Consider the following 21,718-nt stretch of genomic DNA (forward strand, 5'->3'; position numbering starts at 1 on the left):
CAGTGGCTCTGGTGTGGTATAAACTGAAGTTAATCAACCCATGCTTGATGAATAAAAAGGATTTTACATTTACATTCATAATGGCTGTTCAAGAGAGATTATGACCTTGGAGAATTAAACAGGACCCTAAAATCCTGTCAACACCTGTGAGAGCTGCTTCTTAGTCAGGTATTGTATCTGAGAGGATATGGATGGAGAATGAAGGAAAGTATTTTGTAGCCAGACATGGAGCTGAACTGATTGTGTCTGTTCTAATTCTTTTTCTTTCTCCCTTTTATGGTTGTTAATCTGTCCTCATCCTAGAATGAAATGTAACTTTGGTAACTGGTTTAAAGAGGAGGCTTGCTTGCATTAAAGTGTCAAAGGACACTATATTTGCCTTTTAAATTCCCAGTGCTCTAGCAAAAGAACAAGCTTTTTAACAGTAAAATTAGCAGCCTCCAGAGATGACCAGTAGTCACTGTGTGATCCAACTCAGTGTTTAATGGATATTCAGTTTGTTGTCACAACAAGCACTATGTTCAGCTAGGCCAACTGCAAATCAGAGTTCTGTATGGCAAGAATTCCTCCTTCTCTTGTGGACTTTCATATCATGGGGTGGAGGGGTTTTCCCTTACTAGATAAAATGAAGTGTTTGGATAACTAAATTAAACACCACAGGCAACATTCTCATCCAAGGATTTGAAAGTCAGTCAGGTTTTGCCAACCCATTTCCTAGGCTGTCAGGATTTAGGAATAGCACACAGACATGTGGTTGGATGGAATCTGGGCTTGTATGAGAAAAGCCCCTGCTGATAACAGAGGTCACATGATGGTCTGTAAGAGAATCTCCTTGCTCCTGTCATCTAGGCTGAGGATGCTAAGATACCAGAGAAGCATTTATAACTCTGTGATGGGTGCTGTATAAAACCTAAATAGAAGCTGTTACAGGCTCCAGAGAATGAACTGGTTAGAGGTTTGTTACAGCATCCTGCTGAGCAGGTGCCATCTTCAGACGGATGGTGGAGGTGGATATTGAGTCAATATGTAGTTAGAAACCCATGTTCAAAAGCCTAAGGCTATGATGTTTGTAAGTGCTGAGCATCCATAATTCCAGTTAAGTCAATAGGTTGTTCATCTCTGAAAATCAGTTCTCAACCCTTCTAGCTACATAAACCCTGGAGCTGAATCTACTAGGCAGCAGGGAGCCAAAATTAGTACTTTTCTGTGCCCCATATCTTCTATGGCACATACCCTCACCTTTGTTAAAGATATTGCCTGCTCGCCACAGACTATATATGCCAAATTTAAGATTAAAGGACTTATTAGGGACTTTAGAGAGGGTTCCAAAATTAGGCCTATAATAGAAAACAAGACTTGGCCACTACCTTGCATAAAACTTTGTGTGTGCAAGCACTAGATTTGTCTTTCTTTGTTCTAAATATATGGAGAAGACCACAGCTGAGTGTGGCATTATCAACGATCTCATGTCATAAAAGTGGAATTGCATTCAAGCTCTTATTTTATTTCATCCACAGATGGTGCATCATTTCCTCCTTTTGTAAGGAAGGACCGGATCCTGCACTTCTTTTCCTCCGATATTTGCAGGTAGGACACTTGGAGATATCCATATTGTGCTCATATTCCTATGTGTGCTCACCAAAAATCATGTTCTTTGAAAAACTATTTAAGACAGTTGCTGAAATTGCTCTGCTTGGTCTCAGGTCATTGAAGCAACTCAATAAACAAATCTTTGGTTTTAACCATATGAATTTGCTGTGTTCATGATTGGCTACTTAAAGCCTGATTCTGCCACCCTTAGTTGTACTGAATAGCGAGTAGTTGCAATGCCTCTGAATCTCTGATCCTTTGCACTGGTGTAATTCAGGAGTAACTCCACTGAAGATCATAGAGTTACAGTGGTAGATGTGAGTGGAGACTCAGGCCCATTGACTATTCATACAAGTAGTACTCAGTATTAGGGTTGCAGAACTTGACCTATAGGGTGCATTTACATGACAAGCAGCAGCCATGGCAATGAGTCTCAGAGCCCGGGTCTACAGACTTGGGCTTGCGCTACAGTGCTAAAAATAGCAGTGTAGACACTTAGGCTCAGGCTGGAGCTCAGGCTCAGAAACCCACCACCCTCAGTGTCAGAGCCCAAGCTTCAGCTCAAAAGGTCTACACAGCTATTTTTGGTGCCATAGCATGAGTCCTGTGAGCCCGTCTACAGACCCAACTCTGAGACTCACTGCCACAGGTTGGGCTAGCACGAGGTATTTAAGCATTATTTTGAGGGCTTATGTGGAGCTTAACGGATGCACAGGCCATCTGTACAGGTGTGTATTTCACCCTTCATAGCTAAATACACCAAACTGCTTTCTCTCAGAATATGATACGTTTTACCCAAAATAAATAAATACATAATAAAAATTTTAAAAATCTCCTTGCAGTTTTTCTTTTCAGTCTGTCTTTTCTGCTGTTGCCATACAATGTCCCTGAATACTCCAGTGGGATAGTTACAAACACTGCTCAATAGATTTCAAGGGAACGGAAGTGTAATTCTTCCAGGAGATACATTTACAGGCTCAACTTTGATTTTCAGTGCTGGGAATGAGCTTTTTCGTCTTTAAAATGCATCATTTATTTTAAAAGTTGCATTAAAAAGGATCAAGTTTTATAAATCAAATTCTTATCATGGAGCAGCCTGGACCCCAAAACTGAAATATGCCAATCACAGCAAAGGACTTTTCATGTACCTGGTGAAGAAGAGAGAAACTGTTTCTTCATTCAGGCAGTTGGATGCAGACAGACCTTGTCTGGTTCTTTAGTTCTCAGATCAAGTAATCATAGCCGTTTCTTTCTAGTAGTACCACACAGGGTCTCCCTAAATTCTGACCTAGTCTTAGCAGTCAGGGAAGGCAATGCTTGACATAATATAGGACATGGCAACACTCAAAACACTGCTTTCTTCTAACGGCTTGTCTACACTAGAATGTTTTGCCGCTTTAACTACACCAGTAACACCTTTCCCCACCCCAAGCATGGATGCAGCTATATCAGTATAAAAGGGTTTATACCAGTATATCTGATTCCAGTTTGCCAAGTGAAATAAGTTCTACAAGTATAAGACACCTTTACACTGGTAGATCTACGTCCACACTAGGGCTCATACTGATATCACTAAATCATTAAAAAAAAAATCACACCTCTGACATAGTAATAATATTAAAACTTTTCTAGTATATAGCCAGGCAGAAACCACTCTGAAAGACTTAAAACATCCCAACACCACAGGCACTGTAGATCTTTGCCTGGGGAGGAGTTGTTTCTACATTTACTTAACTGTATATTGTTGTCTGTGTTTCTGTATTGTATAGAATAGAATCATAGAACCATGGGGCTAGAAGAGACTGCAAAGGTCATCTAGTCTAATACCCTGCCTAGAGGCTTGTATCAAAACCATCCAAGATAGCTGGCTATCCAGCCTCTTTTTGAAAACCTCCGATGAAGGAGGTTCCATGACTTTCCTCAGCCATTTGTTCCATTGTCCTATTGTTCTTACAGTTAGGAAGTTTTTCTTGAGATTTATAAAGTCACCACTGCCTGTGTCTCTTTTTTGGAAATGTCATGTACTCTTGTTCATAGTCTGGGCAGTTCCACAAACTGCTAATCCAGGGCTAACAGAGCCTGGAATCATCTGAGCAGCTGCCAAGAGCACATTATCATTTAAAAAATGAGAAAGGTAGGGCGTCTTTATAATGCATCAGACATGAATGTGTATTAGCAACCAAAACACCTGTAAATACACTATAAACTAGAGACAAATGAAACATTTCTCTTTTATATTCAGATCTACCTATGGCATATTTGACAGTGAGCAGATTGTGAAGGAAATCCCCCTGTATCGTTTTACAGTTCCTCGTGCAGCATTTGCATCTCCATTAGAAACTCCAGAAAATAAATGCTTCTGCACAGAAGAGGTTCATTCAAAGAATTGCACAACATCTGGGGTCTTGGACATTAGCACCTGCAAAGAAGGTAGAGTAGTAAAATGTCACTCATCCAAACAAGCCATTTGGCCTGGGGGAAAGGATGGTTTTGTGGTTAAGGTACTAGACTGTGATTCAAGAGACTTGGATTCAATTCCTGACTCTGCCACAGATTTCCTGTGTGATCCTGGGCAAATAACTTAATCTCTCTGACACATCGATTCCTTAAACAGGGATTTGAATACTTCTTTACCTTCATGAGATGTTGTGAAGATAAATTTATGAATGCTTCAGAGCTGCTCAGAGACTGTGGTGATGGGGCTATATATCTAGCTTTGGAGATGGTACAAATGCACGTAATAAAAATGTGAGAGATGCATAAGGAAGAGTGAGAGAGATGTAAGTTTCAATATCATTTACACATTCAGGGCTAAATTATCCCTTTTCTCTGTGGGGGGAAGCATAAAAGGAGCTTCATCCACTGCATAAAAGCTTTGGACACTCATAGTTCCTGTGTTCATGAGATCTCCTATACATGGTGTGATAAGTGTATGTGCATATATAGGATGATAGCAGCAGCTGTTTTAACTCAATGTAGTTCCACTGGAGTAAATTTACAGCTGGGAATTTGGCCCATATGCTGTAATTTTATTAGCAATTAATTTTACTCATGCAAATTATCTACATACCAATAGGATGGTAGACACTACAGAATCTCTCTCTGCTTTAGGTTTAGTAAATCTTCACAATGAATGTGTATATTTGTGTGCATATCATAGATATTTATTTATATATAAATAAATAAAATGTCCTCAGGTGAGGTACTTCAATAAGAGAAACCAGACTAAGACTTGACTTTCCAATTTTGCTTGTCTTTTTGTAATAGGAAAACCTGTGTATATTTCACTTCCCCATTTTCTGTATGCAAGTGAAGATGTGTCCAAGAATATTGAAGGATTGAGTGCAAATAAGGATGAACACGAGACCTTTTTAGATATAGAGCCTGTAAGCCAACATTTATAGTATTTGTTTCTTGATAACCATGCACAGTATTGCTTTGCAGTGTAGTTATAATACTGATTCATTTCAGATATGATCAGAAGAACCCATATCTTGGTGTTTGGGTTCTGCAGAACCCCATCAAATCTTATTCTGACCTCCAAAGTTTCGCAACTCACATAAAAGTGTTAATTTTGCCTCATCTGTATAGTTGACAGATTGGGGTCAATTTGGTTTGGCAAAATCTCAGTCAGGTTTTGGTTTTTACAAAGAGTCCATTTTCTACGGATCATCAACATTCAGAGAGAGTTGGTTCAAAGAGTCTGTTTTTGCACACTCTCACTGAAAAAGGGATACTTGAAGATGCTCTCAGAATAAATTAAAGTTACACAGATCATGCTTTTTAAACACTTGCTACTTGCCATTCTAAATTGCCAAACTGTCTTTCTTCCAGCACAAAATACAAACATTTCTTCACAATACTGTTCAACTTCCCAATCTACATGAAACCAACTCAATTGTACATCATAAACAGATATGTAGAGCAGCATAGGATCAGATGACCTTTTTTAGGCAAACATATGCCATATGTAGCACCACATAGTATGACAGTTTGGTGACCACAATCTTTGCTATGAATTATGGTGTCAAGTATGATCATTGTCTTGTTCTGTGATCGCTGTTCGATGTACGTAGAATGTACAATGATGAAAGTGGCGTCCATGTGGTCTTATAGTTGTATGCCGTACATTTCAAAATTTCATCCATGGTGGGTGAAAAACCTATTGGGGCCACATTTTCAGCTGATGTAAACCAGTGTAACTCCATTGGAGTCAATGAGATTACTCTATTTTGCACCAAACAAGATTGTGTTTGAGCCAAAGTTTTTATATTCCACTCTAAGTTATCCCTTACAGAGCTCATCTATTTTTGCTGTGTTTTAAACATGTTTTGATTTTGTTGGTTTCATTAAGTAGTAAATCTCATCTAAATTATACTCACAGTTTAATTAAGTTGACCAAGTAACTGCAGTACAGCCTGTTCTGCCTTCCAAGTGAATGACTGTAACAATGAAGCCTCCCGTTTATCTGATTCCATAGTACATTTGATTGTCACACTGTGCCGCTGTGATAAATCCCTAAATAAACATTGTTGTTGAACATCTGATTTTAATCAGCTTCAGTTTTTCCTCCACTTGGGTCCTAGTCCCGCAAAGCATGTGCTTAACTTTAAGCATGTGAGCAGTCCCACTGAATTATTTAAATCCAGCTATTCAAATTTTTCAAATTCAACACTTTTTATACTGAATTGGAGCCTGGCTGAATCATTCAAAATACAAGTTAAAGTGGGGGAAAACTGAACAGATAATATCGAAATGTTTAACCTTTAAGATGAAGTTTAAGATTAACCTATGTGTCCGAGAAAGTAGTTGTGAGTCTCATGCATCTTCCTGGTACAGATGTTCACAACAACAATCTCTGCAATTGGTATTAATTAGAGGTGGTCAAAAAATGGAAATTCCACCCCATGGAAAATCTGAGATTTCAAAATTTGTTTTGACCTGAATCGGGATGGAAAGTTGAAATCCTGGAATTTTTCACAAAACAAAATATCTAGAAATATTTGGTTTTGAGCTTATACATTATAACATAATGTAATATAACAAACATCAAAATGCTGAAGGCTAAATGAAATATTTAGACTAGGGCTAGTTGGGAATTTTCTGACAAAATGTTTTTTTGATTGGGACTGAAACTTTCCATGGCAATGTATCCATTTCTCAGGTTCAGGATGGGATTTCTGGGGAGTGAATGTGAGACCAGAGTAGTCAATAGCATGGTGGTCAGTGTACTCCCCTAGGATGTGGGAGATGCAGTTTCAAGTCCTTGATACAAATCCGAGAAGGTAGGGACTTGAACGTGGATGAGTGCCCTACTCATAGGTCCCACAGGTCTAGGGATTATCCTGGGGGCAAAGAGCCTCTCTCTCTCTCTCTCTTTTTTGTTTTGTTTGTTTGGTTTTTGGTTTTGGCTACAAAATTTGAGTGGTTTCATTTTCATTTTGATGAAGACTGAGAGAAATTTCAAAAACCTCAGTTTTCATGAAATGGAATTCTTGTTTTCTGGCCAGCCCTAGTTTTCACCTTATCAGAATGAAACATTTTGTCTTTATTGAAACAAAACATTTCAATTATTTCCTGCCAAAAATTTTGATGAAATTGATATATTCCTGCAAAGTATTTTGAATTAATCAAATCAGCATTTTCGGATGGAAAATGGCTCTACTATTAAATTTGCAACCTTGCTAGTTGTCTCAATAAAGACACAAGAACAGAATGGGCATGAAGAATGAAATGACCCTTTGACCCCTTGAGGTAATCCCAATGGTAAACAAGTTCATGAACAGTGTTAATTCAAGTTTCTCTGATGTGCCTATTCCAGACTTAAGCTTGTAGTGGCCACTATCATGAGCATTCAATTCATTGTGGTTGTTTTATTTATTTTGTTTTATTTTGTGTTTTCTCCTTTTCTACCTTTCTGGCTTTAGACCACTGGGTTTACATTACGATTTGCCAAAAAGCTGCAAATAAATTTACTGGTGACGCCAGCACCAAAAATCGAGTAAGTGTTTTCTCTATCTTTTGTTTCTAAAACATAGGTACAATATTTTGTTTGTTAGCCCTTTTGCAATTAGGGTGACTGGCTCTACAAAAATGCTTGGTAGGGTTTCAATAAATATAACCTAAATATTAAATATACATTTCATAATGACAGTATTATGATAGTGTGTCTCAGTTCTGCAGTATGACATCTATGTGTTTATACTCCTAAACCAACCCATTGAAGAGCCCCAGCATTGAGGAAATCCTTGGGTAGAGTAAAGGAACGAAGTAGTTCCTATACAGCTCACATCTCAGCAATTGGCACAGGATACACGATGAGGTATCCTGTGATCCCTGAGTGGTAGAACATTCCTTGGAAATTGGTGGGGGTAAGGGGAGACAAGGAATAGTTGAGGACCTGTGCCCACAATATTACTATTAATGAAAACAGCAGTTAATACTTAATCTCAGTGTTCCCCGAGACTTCAGAAGAAGATTCACTTGGTGATTTCCCCTCCCTCCTGGGCTCTGAACTTAATAATTGATCAAGCCCAAAGTGAATACAATTTACTTTTATAATTATCATTTAATTATGTTACTGGAGACTTAGGGGTCTGCCCTTCAGGATGATATATACTTTGGCCCTGATCCTACAAATGCACTTAAACATGTATGTGCAAAACTTTCAGCATGTGAATTGTCCTATTGATTTCAGTGAGGTTACTCAGGTACTTAAAATGAATCACATGCTTAAGTGTTTTGCTGGATTAAGGCCAGAGTGCTCTGCAACTTGCAAGATCAAGTCGCTAATTCTTTTCCTACATTTCAGTATTTTCTATCACCCAAAAGGGAGCTTTTCGAAATAAAATATTAGAACACTTTCTAACAAGCTTGTAAGTCCATTTCAGTCAGAAATAAATGTAAATATAAAAGGTGTGAAATGTTGTAAATAAAATCTTAAATATTTTCCAATTTGTGAAATTTCAAAATGCCAAAAATTTCAACCTGCTCTGTAGCTCATAAAAAGGCCAAATATTTGTGAATGTCATGAAATGTTCCATTTTTGATTGAAAAAAATTGCTGATATTTACATTTTTTTTAAAAATGTCCTTCAACTCCAACATTTGCACATAGAAGTCAAATTTCAGATTTCTTGGGAATGTCTGGCAGGCACTGGGGGCCTGATCCAATGCCCATTGAGGTCAATGGAAAGACTCTACAGTGGGCATTGTATCAGGACTTAGAGTCATTTTATGAATCTATAAACAATAAATGAGATGAGAAGCAAAAGCAGAATTATATAGTGTATTGAGATTGTGAATAATATAATCCTTCCAAAACTAATGCCAATGAAAAAGATAACGGATACCATACTGTGAGACTGTTGATGCAGCACATTACACAGGAGACACACAGTGTGCTTTCTCAAAGAGGGTCTTTACTTTTGTTCTTTTGTTTTATTTAACTTAATTTAAAACAAAAGTCATTATGACTGAAAACTGTATGGAAAAAATATATACGCATGCACTAGTCTTGGAATGATCCCATTATTGTGCATGCATATATACAAATGTTTGGGCTAGGAGAGAAATGGATTTCCCATCAGACAAAAATGTTTGAAGCTTCAAAATGTTTTCTTATCTTGAAATATGATGAAAAACTGAAATCTCAAACATTTTTGAAAAACAAAAATCCAAAACATTTTTTCATTTGGATTATCCAAAATGGTTTGCTTCAATAATTTTGAAAAATTTCATTTCAGTGCCAACCTTTTTTCCTTTTTCTTTACCTTTATTTTAAATTTAGTAAAACTAAGAAATTATTTGAAATCCCAAAATGGAAACTTTCTGGTTCCATATTGTCAAAATAGGATGTTTTGAAAATCTCAGTACTTTTTTTACCAAATTTTTTGAGTCAGCTGTTTTGTTGAACTTGTCACTGTTTGACAAATAGTTTCACTTTCAACAAATATGTATTTTTGACAGAAATGATTTGTTGAAAAGTTCCCAGTCAGTGCTAATAAATACACACACACGTACTTAATATTTTGAAAGAGACTACTGGTTCCATTCATGGTCCCTATTTTAAGTATAAAGTATATTCTTCAAGCTAGTAAAGTCTTTTTAAATGGAAGAAACCTTTTAAATCTATCCACTCTATGTACACATGTACATTATCATAATTATTATTTATATGTGGTGGCAGCCACAGGCCTCAATCAGGGATCAAAACCTTATTGCACTCTAGGTACTGTACATGCATTTCATTTAGAATACAGTCAAAGAGCCACCTTCCACCCCACAAGAGATTGTAATCTAACTATATGATGAAAGACAATAGACAGAATTGAAAAACAGATTTGGGAAGGGCAAGGTAGGAGAGAAACAACTATGTTATAACCATATAGATGATCATACAGACATTATCAATCTAGCTACTTTCTCATACCCAGAGTACTAAACAGAGGATGGTGTGCATAATGGCTGTAGTCATAGGTGCCCACTCCGTGGGTGCTCCGGGACTGGAGCACCCACGAAAAAAAAACTAGTAGGAGCTCAGCATCCACCAGCCGCAGATGTTTAGCGGCTTGGAGAGGGGATTGGGGGAGGGCAGAGACCAGCAAGCAGCAGATGGGTGGGGCCTCAGGGAGGGGGAGGAGTGGGGCAGGGGTGGGTGGAGCAAAGGAAGAGTCTAGGGGAAGAGTTGGAGTGGGGGCAGGCCTCGGGGCAGAGTGGGGGTGGAGCACCCCCGGTGGAAAAGTAAAAGTTGGCGCCAATGGCTGTAGTTACCTATATAGTTTTTACAGAGGAATGCTGTAGTTTGAATTTACTGGAGGTTTGCCACCTGAACACATACAAATTGTACTGCCTGTCAATTTCAGCAAAGTGGTAGAGTATAGGGGTATGAGAAATTGCTAGATGGAAAATGTGAATCTGCAATGTGCAGATAATGTGTTGTGGCTGTTTCAATTTTTTATTTCAATATTTGTTGCAGTGCTTTATCAAAACTTACAAGATCCTATATCTTTCCTATTCTTTGGCTGAATGAGGTTAGTATGTTTTCTGTCTATTAAATCATTCTAATTATTTCATCTTTATTAGAAATAATCTAGGAGATTTACCAAAAAATAGTCCGGAGCCAAAGTTTTCAGTCTTGTTTGCCTGAAATTAGGCATCTACAGCTAGAGCCACAAAAGCAGTTAGACACCTAACTTCCACTTTAGGTGCCTAAATCCAACAAGAGGGGTCACTGACATCCTCAAAACCCCCACTCAGCTGCTGCCTAACCCTGTAAGCACCTAAACTCCCTAGCTGCCTATGTTTCTTCCAGTGAGCATGAGCACAGCTACCTCAGGCTAGGGCCTCAGGTTCTTATCTCATACCTGAGCCTCAGCAGGTTCATCAAAGTAGATGCTAAGCAACCTGACTCGCTAGTGGGGCCCGATCCAGCAGGCATTTTGAGCGCAAGCCTCCAGCTATACAAAAGAGCTGGAGGAGGTGATGGAGGTTGTGGTTAAGGCACTCTCCTGAGATGGGGATACCCTTCTCCCCAAATCCCTTAGAATCCTAGAATATTAGGGTTGGAAGAGACCTCAGGAGGTCATCTAGTACAATCCCCTGCTCAAAGAAGGACCAACACCAACACTTTCTCCACATCAGGCAGACAGAAGACTTGAACCCAAGTCTCCCACATCCTTGATGAGTGCTCTAATCCCTGGGCTAAAACTTGTTTGCAAGTCAGAATTTAGGCTTATGCACTTTTCTCCAGGAGAGGGTACAACAGCTGAGAATCCCAGTTGGTGACAGGCTCCTAGACTTAGCCCTCTCGCCTAGACTTAGGTGCCTAAGACCCTTAGGGGGAGGAGCTTAAGACCCACTCCTCGGTATTTCCTATTGGCTATTTCCTATTTCCTTCCTGCTCCTCAAGCTGACTTTTGCAGATCCCATGCTTAGATGCATATCCTTCCATAGGCACTGTGTAGGGAGCCTGGGCACCTAACTCAGGGCTGTGGATTCCACTGGGTGGCAGGGCAACAGTTCGGCACTGCAATGCTGAACATTGCAAGGCCCAAGTCCCTTTGTGGATCTAGCCCTTAAATCCATGTATATGATAACATTATATGCAATCACACTGTCTATAATGTGCATATGTTCCATGAGAAAGGACTTGCATACTTCAGCTGTTAATGCTCTTGCACTGTTTCAGACGGCGACTATTGATGATGAGAAAGCAGCAATGTTCAGATCGAAAGTGATCTCTCCAATCAAACTGCTGCACTTGCTGCAGGTGGTGCTGATCATAGTCGGTTGTGTGATGTTCCTAGTGTTCACAGTCTCATATTTCATATGCCGATCGAATAAATTAAGTAAGTAGATCTCTGGTGCAACTTGTGCAGCCCTCCATGGGAGCTTCACTAGAGTAATGACTTCAGCCGAGGGTTGGATGGAGGTTGGATGGAGGTTTCATCACATGGCATAATCTTTAATGAAAGGTTCATCTTTAAGCCCTGCCTGGAGACTCCAGGACAACCCTAGAGGATTGGCAACCCTATGGTTACAGCCCCAAGAATTATTGTAAATTCCAATCAACCTCAACACTTTTCCTTTCAGTTTCACTTCTCGTCTTTCGTTTTGTAAAGGTCCAGCATTTTTCAGTTGACATTTACAAATTCTGCTCCTAGCCCTATTCAACCAAGGTGCTATTGACAGATTGAAATTCATGCAAGATAAGACTTTGGGAATTGGGTGACTCCAAGAGTGATGTCTTGTTTTCAATGAGTCAGTGGGGCTTCTGTGACCTGAAAAAAACCATATGTGTTGTCCAGAGCTATTCCACAGATCAGAATGGCCTCCCTGGCTGCTCCACTGTCCATCTATCTGGTAGAATGTCAGGTGAAGCCACACAGTTGCAGATCCACATGATCTCCTAGCAGCAAGTCCCTGCTGGAATCCCTAAACCTCCAGTGCACTGCAGTGCAGGCCCCCACTCTAAGCAGAGTGATCAGGATCCATGGATCTCTTCCATAGAATCATAGAATATCAGTGTTGGAAGGGACCTCAGGAGGTCATCTAGTCCAACCCCCTGCTCAAAGCAGGACCAATCCCCAATTAAATCATCCCAGTCAGGGCTTTGTCAAGCCTGACCTTAAAAACTTCTAAGGAAGGAGATTCCACCACCTCCCTAGGTAACGCATTCCAGTGTTTCACCACCCTCCTAGTGAAAAAGTTTTTCCTAATATCCAACCTAAACCTCCCCCACTGCAACTTGAGACCATTACTCCTTGTCCTGTCCTCTTCTACCACTGAGAATAGTCTAGAACCATTCTCTCTGGAACCACCTGTCAGGTAGTTGAAAGCAGCTATCAAATCCCCCCTCATTCTTCTCTTCTGCAGACTAAACAATCCCAGTTCTCTCAGCCTCTCCTCATAAGTCATGTGTTCCAGACCCCTAATCATTTTTGTTGCCCTTCGCTGGACTCTCTCCAATTTATCCACATCCTTCTTGTAGTGTGGGGCCCAAAACTGGACACAGTACTCCAGATGAGGCCTCACCAATGTCGAATAGAGGGGGACGATCATGTCCCTCGATCTGCTCGCTATGCCCCTACTTATACATCCCAAAATGCCATTGGCCTTCTTGGCAACAAGGGCACACTGCTGACTCATATCCAGCTTCTCGTCCACTGTCACCCCTAGGTCCTTTTCTGCAGAACTGCTGCCTAGCCATTTGGTCCCTAGTCTGTAGCGGTGCATTGGGTTCTTCCGTCCTAAGTGCAGGACCCTGCACTTATCCTTATTGAACCTCATCAGATTTCTTTTGGCCCAATCCTCCAATTTGTCTAGGTCCCTCTGTATCCTATCCCTGCCCTCCAGCGTATCTACCACTCCTCCTAGTTTAGTATCATCCGCAAATTTGCTGAGAGTGCAATCCACACCATCCTCCAGATCATTTATGAAGCTATTGAACAAAACCGGCCCCAGGACCGACCCCTGGGGCACTCCACTTGACACCGGCTGCCAACTAGACATGGAGCCATTGATCACTACCTGTTGAGCCCGACAATCTAGCCAACTTTCTACCCACCTTATAGTGCATTCATCCAGCCCATACTTCTTTAACTTGCTGACAAGAATACTGTGGGAGACCGTGTCAAAAGCTTTGCTAAAATCAAGAAACAATACATCCACTGCTTTCCCTTCATCCACAGAACCAGTAATCTCATCATAGAAGGAGATTAGATTAGTCAGGCATGACCTTCCCTTGGTGAATCCATGCTGACTGTTCCGATCACTTTCCTCTCATGTAAGTGCTTCAGGATTGATTCCTTGAGGACCTGCTCCATGATTTTTCTGGGGACTGAGGTGAGGCTGACTGGCCTGTAGTTCCCAGGATCCTTCTTCTTCCCTTTTTTAAAGATTGGCACTACATTAGCCTTTTTCCAGTCATCCGGGACTTCCCCCGTTCACCATGAGTTTTCAAAGATAATGGCCAATGGCTCTGCAATCACAGCCGCCAATTCCTTTAGCACTCTCGGATGAAACACGTCCGGCCCCATGGACTTGTGCACGTCCAGCTTTTCTAAATAGTCCCTAACCACCTCTTTCTCCACAGAGGGCTGGCCATCTACTCCCCATGCTGTGATGCCCAGTGCAGCAGTCTGGGAGCTGACCTTGTTCGTGAAGACAGAGGCAAAAAAAGCATTGAGTACATTAGCTTTTTCCACATCCTCTGTCGCTAGGTTGCCTCCCTCATTCAGTAAGGGGCCCACACTTTCCTTGGCTTTCTTCTTGTTGCTAACATACCTGAAGAAACCCTTCTTGTTACTCTTGACATCTCTTGCTAGCTGCAGCTCCAGGTGCGATTTGGCCCTCCTGATTTCATTCCTACATGCCCGAGCAATATTTTTATACTCTTCCCTGGTCATATGTCCAACCTTCCACTTCTTGCAAGCTTCTTTTTTATGTTTAAGATCCGCTAGGATTTCACCGTTAAGCCAAGCTGGTCGCCTGCCATATTTACTATTCTTTCGACACATCGGGATGGTTTGTCCCTGTAACCTCAATAGGGATTCCTTGAAATACAGCCAGCTCTCCTGGACTCCTTTCCCCTTCATGTTAGTCCCACAGGGGATCCTACCCATCCGTTCCCTGAGGGAGTCGAAGTCTGCTTTCCTGAAGTCCAGGGTCCGTATCCTGCTGCTTACCTTTCTTCCCTGTGTCAGGATCCTGAACTCAACCAACTCATGGTCACTGCCTCCCAGATTCCCATCCACTTTTGCTTCCCCCACTAATTCTTCCCGGTTTTTGAGCAGCAGGTCAAGAAAAGGTCCCCCCCCTAGTTGGCTCCTCTAGCACTTGTACCAGGAAATTGTCCCCTACATTTTCCAAAAACTTCCTGGATTGTCTATGCACCGCTGTATTGCTCTCCCAGCAGATATCAGGAAGATTAAAGTCACCCATGAGAACCAGGGCGTGCGATCTAGTAGCTTCTGCGAGTTGCCGGAAGAAAGCCTCATCCACCTCATCCCCCTGGTCCAGTGGTCTATAGCAGACTCCCACCACTACATCACTAAACAGACACTCAGGTTTTTCTGCAGTTTCGTACTGGAGCTCTGAGCAGTCATACTGCTCCCTTACATACAGTGCTACTCCCCCACCTTTTCTGCCCTGCCTGTCCTTCCTGAACAGTTTATAACCATCCATGACAGTACTCCAGTCATGTGAGTTATCCCACCAAGTCTCTGTTATTCCAATCACGTCATAATTCCTTGTCATCACCAGGACCTCCAGTTCTCCCTGCTTGTTTCCAAGGCTTTGTGCATTTGTATATAAGCACTTGAGATAACCTGCTGATCGCCCCTCATTCTCAGTATGAGGCAGGAGCCCTCCCCTCACAGACGTTCCTGCCTGTGCTTCCTTCCGGTATCCCGCTTTCCCACTTACCTCAGGGCTTTGGTCTCCTTCCCCCAGTGAACCTAGTTTAAAGCCCTCCTCACTAGGTTAGCCAGCCTGCTTGCGAAGATGCTCTTCCCTCTCTTCGTAAGGTGGAGCCCGTCTCTGCCCAGCACTCCTCCTTCATGGAACGCCATCCCATGGTCAAAGAATCCAAAGCCTTCTCTCCGACACCACCTGCGTAGCCATTCGTTGACTTCCATGATTCGACGGTCCCTACCCAGGCCTTTTCCTTCCACGGGGAGGATGGACGAGAACACCACTTGCGCCTCATACTCCTTTATCCTCCTTCCCAGAGCCACATAGTCTGCAGTGATCCGCTCAAGGTCATTCTTGGCAGTATCATTGGTGCCCACGTGGAAAAGCAGGAAGGGGTAGTGGCCCGAGGGCTTGATGAGTCTCGGCAGACTCTCCATCACATCGCAAATCTTAGCCCCTGGCAAGCAGCAGACTTCTCTGTTTTCCCGGTCAGGGCGGCAGATAGATGACTCAGTCCCCCTGAGGAGAGAGTCCCCGACCACCACCACTCGCCTCCTTCTCTTGGGAGTGGTGGTCGTGGAACCCCCAACCTAGGGCCGGGCATCTCATGCCTTCCAACCAGCGGAGTCTCCTTCTGCTTTCTGCCCCCAGACATATCATCTGGTCCACTCTCTGCAATGGTACCTGTGGAGAGAACATGAAAGCGGTTAGTTACTTATGTCCGCGTTGCTGGAACCCGGACATTCCCCCTTCTTCTTCTGGAGGTCACATGTTGCCAAGCTTCTTCACTGGCCTCTTGGCTCCGCTGCGCAGCCTGCTCTGAATCTTTAGAGCTTTGTGCCCATAGAAGCATATCCTGACTTTTGTCCAGAAAATCCTCAGATTCTCATATGCAACGCAGGGTCGTTATCTGTTGCTCCAGACCTTCAATTTTCTCTTCCAATATGGAGACCAGCTTGCACTTTGTACAGACAAAGTCGCTTCTGTCCTGTGGAAGAAAGACAAACATGGCACATCCAGTGCAGGTCACAATAGCTGAACCCCCCCCTTCCATATCACCTTCCTACTATGAGCTTCCTCAGAGAAGTTGGCAAGATGTAAGCCTCACTGGGCTCACTCCAGGCGAACTCCCAGGCAAACTCCTGCTGTGTGCTGCTCTGCTGTTCCCTGCTGCTCAGCCGCTGCTCAGCTGGTTCGCGGAGCTCTGGCTATTTTTAAACAGCCAGGCTTCCCTGAAACAAACAAACAGACAGCCCCAATGCCCGCCCCCTGCAGGCTACCACCCAATCAGGCACTCGTTCAGGCTTTCACACACATAGCATTCCCAATTCTCCCTGATCACCATTCTGCATCAGAACCACACCAGTTTCTCTGGGTCTTGGCCCTATGTAGCCATGGAGAATAGGACTGGACATGGTCCTATAATGCACAAAGAGGTACAGCAGAGTAATCCAAATAATGGCAGTGGATTTGATATAAGAGTTTAGATGGGGATTTTTTGGGTGATTTGAAGGAAACGAGGGAGTGTATAACATCAACGTCTATCAATAATATCAGAGTACAAATATCATATCATAGTATAGAACAGTGGATCCCATAATATAAAACAGGAGGTTTTCAGTTCCCACAGTACACCTTTCTCTCAGGTCAAATGGGATAGCCATTTTGTAGGCCACATGCTTCATTAACTTTTGACTTTTTCCATTATAGGTAACAAAGAAGTTTACTTGTAAGTGATAATTACTTCAAATTTCACACAAGGAGTTTGTAAAATTCAGTGGCAAAACAATCTGGTCTTATGTTATCGTTTATACACATAAACACACTATGGAATGAATGTGTCTTTCCTTTCTGTGAAGAATGTACAGAATCCAGCTTCTCAACCAGCAACACCTGACGTTTCAAAAAGCCCATTTTTACAACTTCATTCTGAAACCACTATCATGGTACAAACCTCTATTACAAATAGCATATTAACAGGTGAAAACTGAAATCCAGTTTGGAATCCAGTCCACTTTCTGCCATTTATACAACTTGCTAGTTCGCTTCTCTTGAGACTGTGAGAATAGGAGTAAAAGCCAGTTGCTGATGTTCTGGTTCTAAGTATGTGAGATGGTGACCTCATCAAGCTCATGCAGTGCACTAGAAGTTATTCTTTTTCCCATTCCTTCAAGCAGTGGAAGTTGCTGCAGTAGAACTGCTCTCCTCTCTTCAGAGATGTGAATTTTAATGACTATAAAGTTTATTATGTAATGTGGTTAACCATAGTATCTGAATGTCAATAAAGGGTTTCTGAAAAGCTTTATTTTAAACTATGCATGTACAGACATCAACAAAATACATGCATGAATGCTAACAGTGGCTGATGCATACCGACAGACGGCTTCCTTTCAAAACATTTGTGCAGCAGCCCCATCCCTGTCCTTGGTCTGCTGTGCTCTCCTCCACTCTTTTCACTGGAACTGCTGCTTTTCTTTCTGGCACTTCCTTGGCCAATAGCTAGGACCCTACCAAATTCACGGCGGTGAAAAATGCATCACGGACCGTGAAATCTGGTGTCCCCTGTGAAATCTGTATAGTATAGGGTAAAAGTACACAAAAGACCAGATTTCACGGGGGAGACCAGCATTTCTCAAACTGGAGGTCCCAACCCAAAAGGGGGTTGGGGGTGGGGAGGGGGTCGCAAGGTCATTGTAGGGAGTTTCCGGTATTGCCACCCTTACTTCTGCGCGGCCTTCAGAGCTGGGTGACCAGAGAGCGGTGGCTGCTAGTTGGGCACCCAGCTCTGAAGGCAGTGCCGCCGCCAGCAGCAGCGCAGAAGTAAGGGTGGCGATACCACGCCCCTCCTACAATAATCTTGCGGCCCCCCTGGACCTCCTTTTTGTTTCAGGACCCCTACCGTTTCAACATGGTGAAATTTCAGATTTAAATACCTGAAATCATGAAATTTATTATGGTTTAAAATCCTATGATCGGGAAATTGACCAAAATTTGGTAGGGCCCTACCGATAGCATTTCCCCCTGCAAAATAAATTCTGCTTCTCTCAGTCCCTTTTGTCAAGTGTCCTCCGCCACTAGCTTAACACTTAGGGGACAAAGGGACTCTTGCTTCTTCTCAAATTTCCCCAAAACGAGCAGCAGATTCCAGGCCTGCTTCATCTCCTCCACAGGCAGGAGCAGATTCTAGAGAAGACCGGCAGACCCGCTAACATCACCATGACCCATGGCTTTGGTAGAGTATCAGGCAGTCCCACTCTCCAGGTGTAGAAGAACACAAAGGAAGGAGGTGTCCACAAGCCCATTCCCTTTCAGGCTACGTGTTACAGCTGTTTAACAGGAAAATTCAACCTGGGTGCTCATCCTGTAGCCACTGAAGTCAAGGCAGGCTGTTGGATTGACTTCAGTGGATGTGGATCAGGTGTCCGGTGAGCTCCCTACAACTCACTGTGACATCAACAGGTCAAATCCTGAGAGGCACTGAGCACTTGCAACTCTCATTCCCTCACTGGATTCAATGAGAGCTGCGTGAATGCTCAGCACTTCTCAGGACTTGTTTGATTTGTCCTCGAAGGTGACTTGCAAAGGAAAAATAAATACTGAGGTCATATTCACAGAAATAGAGCCTAAAATGTTTAACACCTGGGTCTGGCATGCTGAAACATTGCTCACAGCTGGTGGTGGGAAGGGAAAGAAATTGATTGAAATGCTATTGTATGTTTACAGAATATTGTGCTTGGATTAAAACATTTAGCTCCCACTGAAGTCAGCAAGAACTGACCAGGTACATTGAATGGTACAATCTGACCCTTTGTACCATGACCCTTTTTAACAGATGTGCAATAAGCTATCAATTCTAACTTTACTTTAGCATTTGCCCAAAAGTGCAGTAAGAGCTGTATACATACAATACTATTCTTTCCTTTGAGGTTAGCGTATGTTAATATTGATATATAATATATCAAACACTTGGAGATTTTTTTTTTGTCAGTATCCTGGAGTCAGAGCCATGTGGCTAGGTAAAAGCAAGCCCACTAATGAAATACTGAGAAAAGCACACAGTGTGCATTGGTAACTACAATAAACATAACCACAAGGAATTAGAGCTGGTAGAATTATTAACTTCTAATGGTGGGCCAGATCCTCAGATGGTGTAAACTGATGTATGTCCATTGAAGTCAAGAGAGGCAAATTGCTTTACAGCAAAGGAGGCTCTGTCCCAATGATTCTTGAACAATTTCACTCTGCTCCTCTTTGCTAAACATTTGCATCCTGATCTTGATTTCTGGTAACATATTGCTTTGTGTAAGTTCTTCCTCAATAGGTTTTGTAAGCAAATTGCAACCCATGTGTCTCCCATAAGCTGTTTAAGCTGAGTCTGCTCTCCACTGCTTTGTACCTTGTGTACTCATTTAAGTCTGCAAAATTATCGGAAAGAGGCTGCCCTGCCAGATCTTGAGCTATAGCCAGGGAATGTTTCCAGAAGCTCAGGATCAGGAAGCAGGGAAAAAGGTGCCTTTAAACTACTTTCATATCTCCTGATCCTGGAGCAGTCTGTGTATTGGTCGGGACCTAGGCACAAAGTTAACTTGCACTAGTTGCTAACAACCCTAAGGAGCTGTTCTGGCAGCAAAGGATTGCTGAGGTCCAGGGACTCCATTATCATACTTCCTTTCCCCGCACTTTGAATGCTACACTAATTTCTTTGGGTTATTCATTGTGACAGACTGGCCCTTTGGACAGTTGGATGTAACTTACAACAGTCCTAAACTGCTCTAATTTACAGTAGAGACTGGCCAAGCACCAGGACAGGATCATGGGGACATAAAAGTTGCTGGAAGCCAGTAAGATACTTTTACCCCTTCTCTTGAGCTGAACCAAGCTCAGCTCTACCATAGCTCATGCTCTGACCCCAAGTCCCACACAACAACTAGTCTTTTTGTGCCATAGTCTAAGGGTGAAATTCCAGCCCCTTTGAAGTCATTGGCAAAACTCCTGTTGACTTCAATAGGGTAAGGATTTCACCCTAAAATGTTGGCTTGATGTCTATTGCCAGCAAGTCAAATTTTCCAAGCTTAGTGTCTGTTGCAGCTGTGGTCTAGAATGCCATCCCATGGTTTTAAAATCTTAGGGCCCAGTCTTACATAGACATAAATTGCTTTAATCCCATTGGTCTCAATGCAAGATTGAGCTGTTAGGCGATATTCACCATCTAGCCTGCACTTGGAGTATGATTAGCAGTTATTTTGGTCAGGGCACTGTTTACAGAGATTCTAAATTAATGTACTGAAAACAATGTTCATAAGTTAATTATATATGTTTGTACTTGAGTTACCGATAAGCTCTCCATTTCTCCTTGTTAAGCCACATACCGAATATGCATTTATGACCAGTGTTTCCAACCCTTACAAGTGGAAAATAAAGCTCACCATGTAATGAACACCCGCTTTCTGAAATTCATGCCTGGAGTTATAAATTAATACAGAAAGGAGATAAGGGTGAGGCTCATTTCAAGATGGATGGAATTACCTAGTCTGTACACGTCACAGTGTTTTAGAAGTGCATTTCACTCTCACATGTCTACAGTACTTACCATACCATAATACTGGTTCCATTCAGTTTCTATAATATACATGATTATAAGGGCTAGATTGTGCCTTTAAGTACACTCCCGAGCAAGGGAGGAGTGTAAGATGCATCCCCTCAGAAGCAGCCCCAGGAGCTATTGTGCCTCAAAGACACCCCTTCTTGCTTCCCTCTGGACTGGGAGGAGTAATAATTTGTAGCTAGCCTATACCAGTAACAAATTACAACATCTCTCTTCTGGCTCAACTGCATAGCATGGCTGTGTTGGAGAGCGGAGCCTTAGATTCACCCATTCCACTGTGTTTCTTGCTCACCTGCTCTAACTCCTTAATTACTCCTGGTCTGGGTGACCCAGACATTCTTATTCCCAGCACAGGTGTGTCATCAGAGTCACAGTCTAGCTCATGATTTCAAACTGCATTTATTCTTTCAAATATTTCCTTAAAGCTTTTCCCAACAGCCTTACCAATGTCAGTTCACCTAAATTAGATGTGCTGTTACACCCCACTAAAAACCAACTGCAAGCTCTTAGACACCCAGGGCGATTTGAATTATTTTGTCTGGCCATTTAGACTGTAGTGGGAAGAGGAACTGTACTTTATACATGGCTGAGAATACTGTCAGCATTTAAT

General features: G+C 42.1%; 1 protein-coding gene across 6 annotated transcripts in view; it reads left to right on the top strand.

The window, feature by feature from the left end:
- The window catches only part of CD36 (CD36 molecule (CD36 blood group)), a 60,429-nt gene extending 39,442 nt beyond the window's left edge, over window positions 1-20,987 (top strand). For 5 of the 6 annotated variants that reach the window (XM_074952635.1, XM_074952610.1, XM_074952618.1 and 2 more), the window contains exons 8-14: window positions 1,518-1,587; window positions 3,833-4,020; window positions 4,858-4,976; window positions 7,518-7,591; window positions 10,567-10,621; window positions 11,779-11,938; window positions 17,214-18,007. In XM_074952635.1, coding sequence (XP_074808736.1) covers window positions 1,518-1,587; window positions 3,833-4,020; window positions 4,858-4,976; window positions 7,518-7,591; window positions 10,567-10,621; window positions 11,779-11,938; window positions 17,214-17,236 — 689 coding nt within the window. In that variant the 3' untranslated portion in view covers window positions 17,237-18,007. Of the gene's footprint in view, window positions 1-1,517; window positions 1,588-3,832; window positions 4,021-4,857; window positions 4,977-7,517; window positions 7,592-10,566; window positions 10,622-11,778; window positions 11,939-17,213; window positions 18,008-18,673 lie in introns of those variants that run through there. The other variant, XM_074952645.1, reaches the window with a different exon arrangement.
- Window positions 20,988-21,718: the final 731 nt, after the last annotated feature.

The sequence above is a fragment of the Natator depressus genome, chromosome 1, assembly GCF_965152275.1.
Source record: "Natator depressus isolate rNatDep1 chromosome 1, rNatDep2.hap1, whole genome shotgun sequence".
Classification (NCBI taxonomy): domain Eukaryota; kingdom Metazoa; phylum Chordata; order Testudines; family Cheloniidae; genus Natator; species Natator depressus.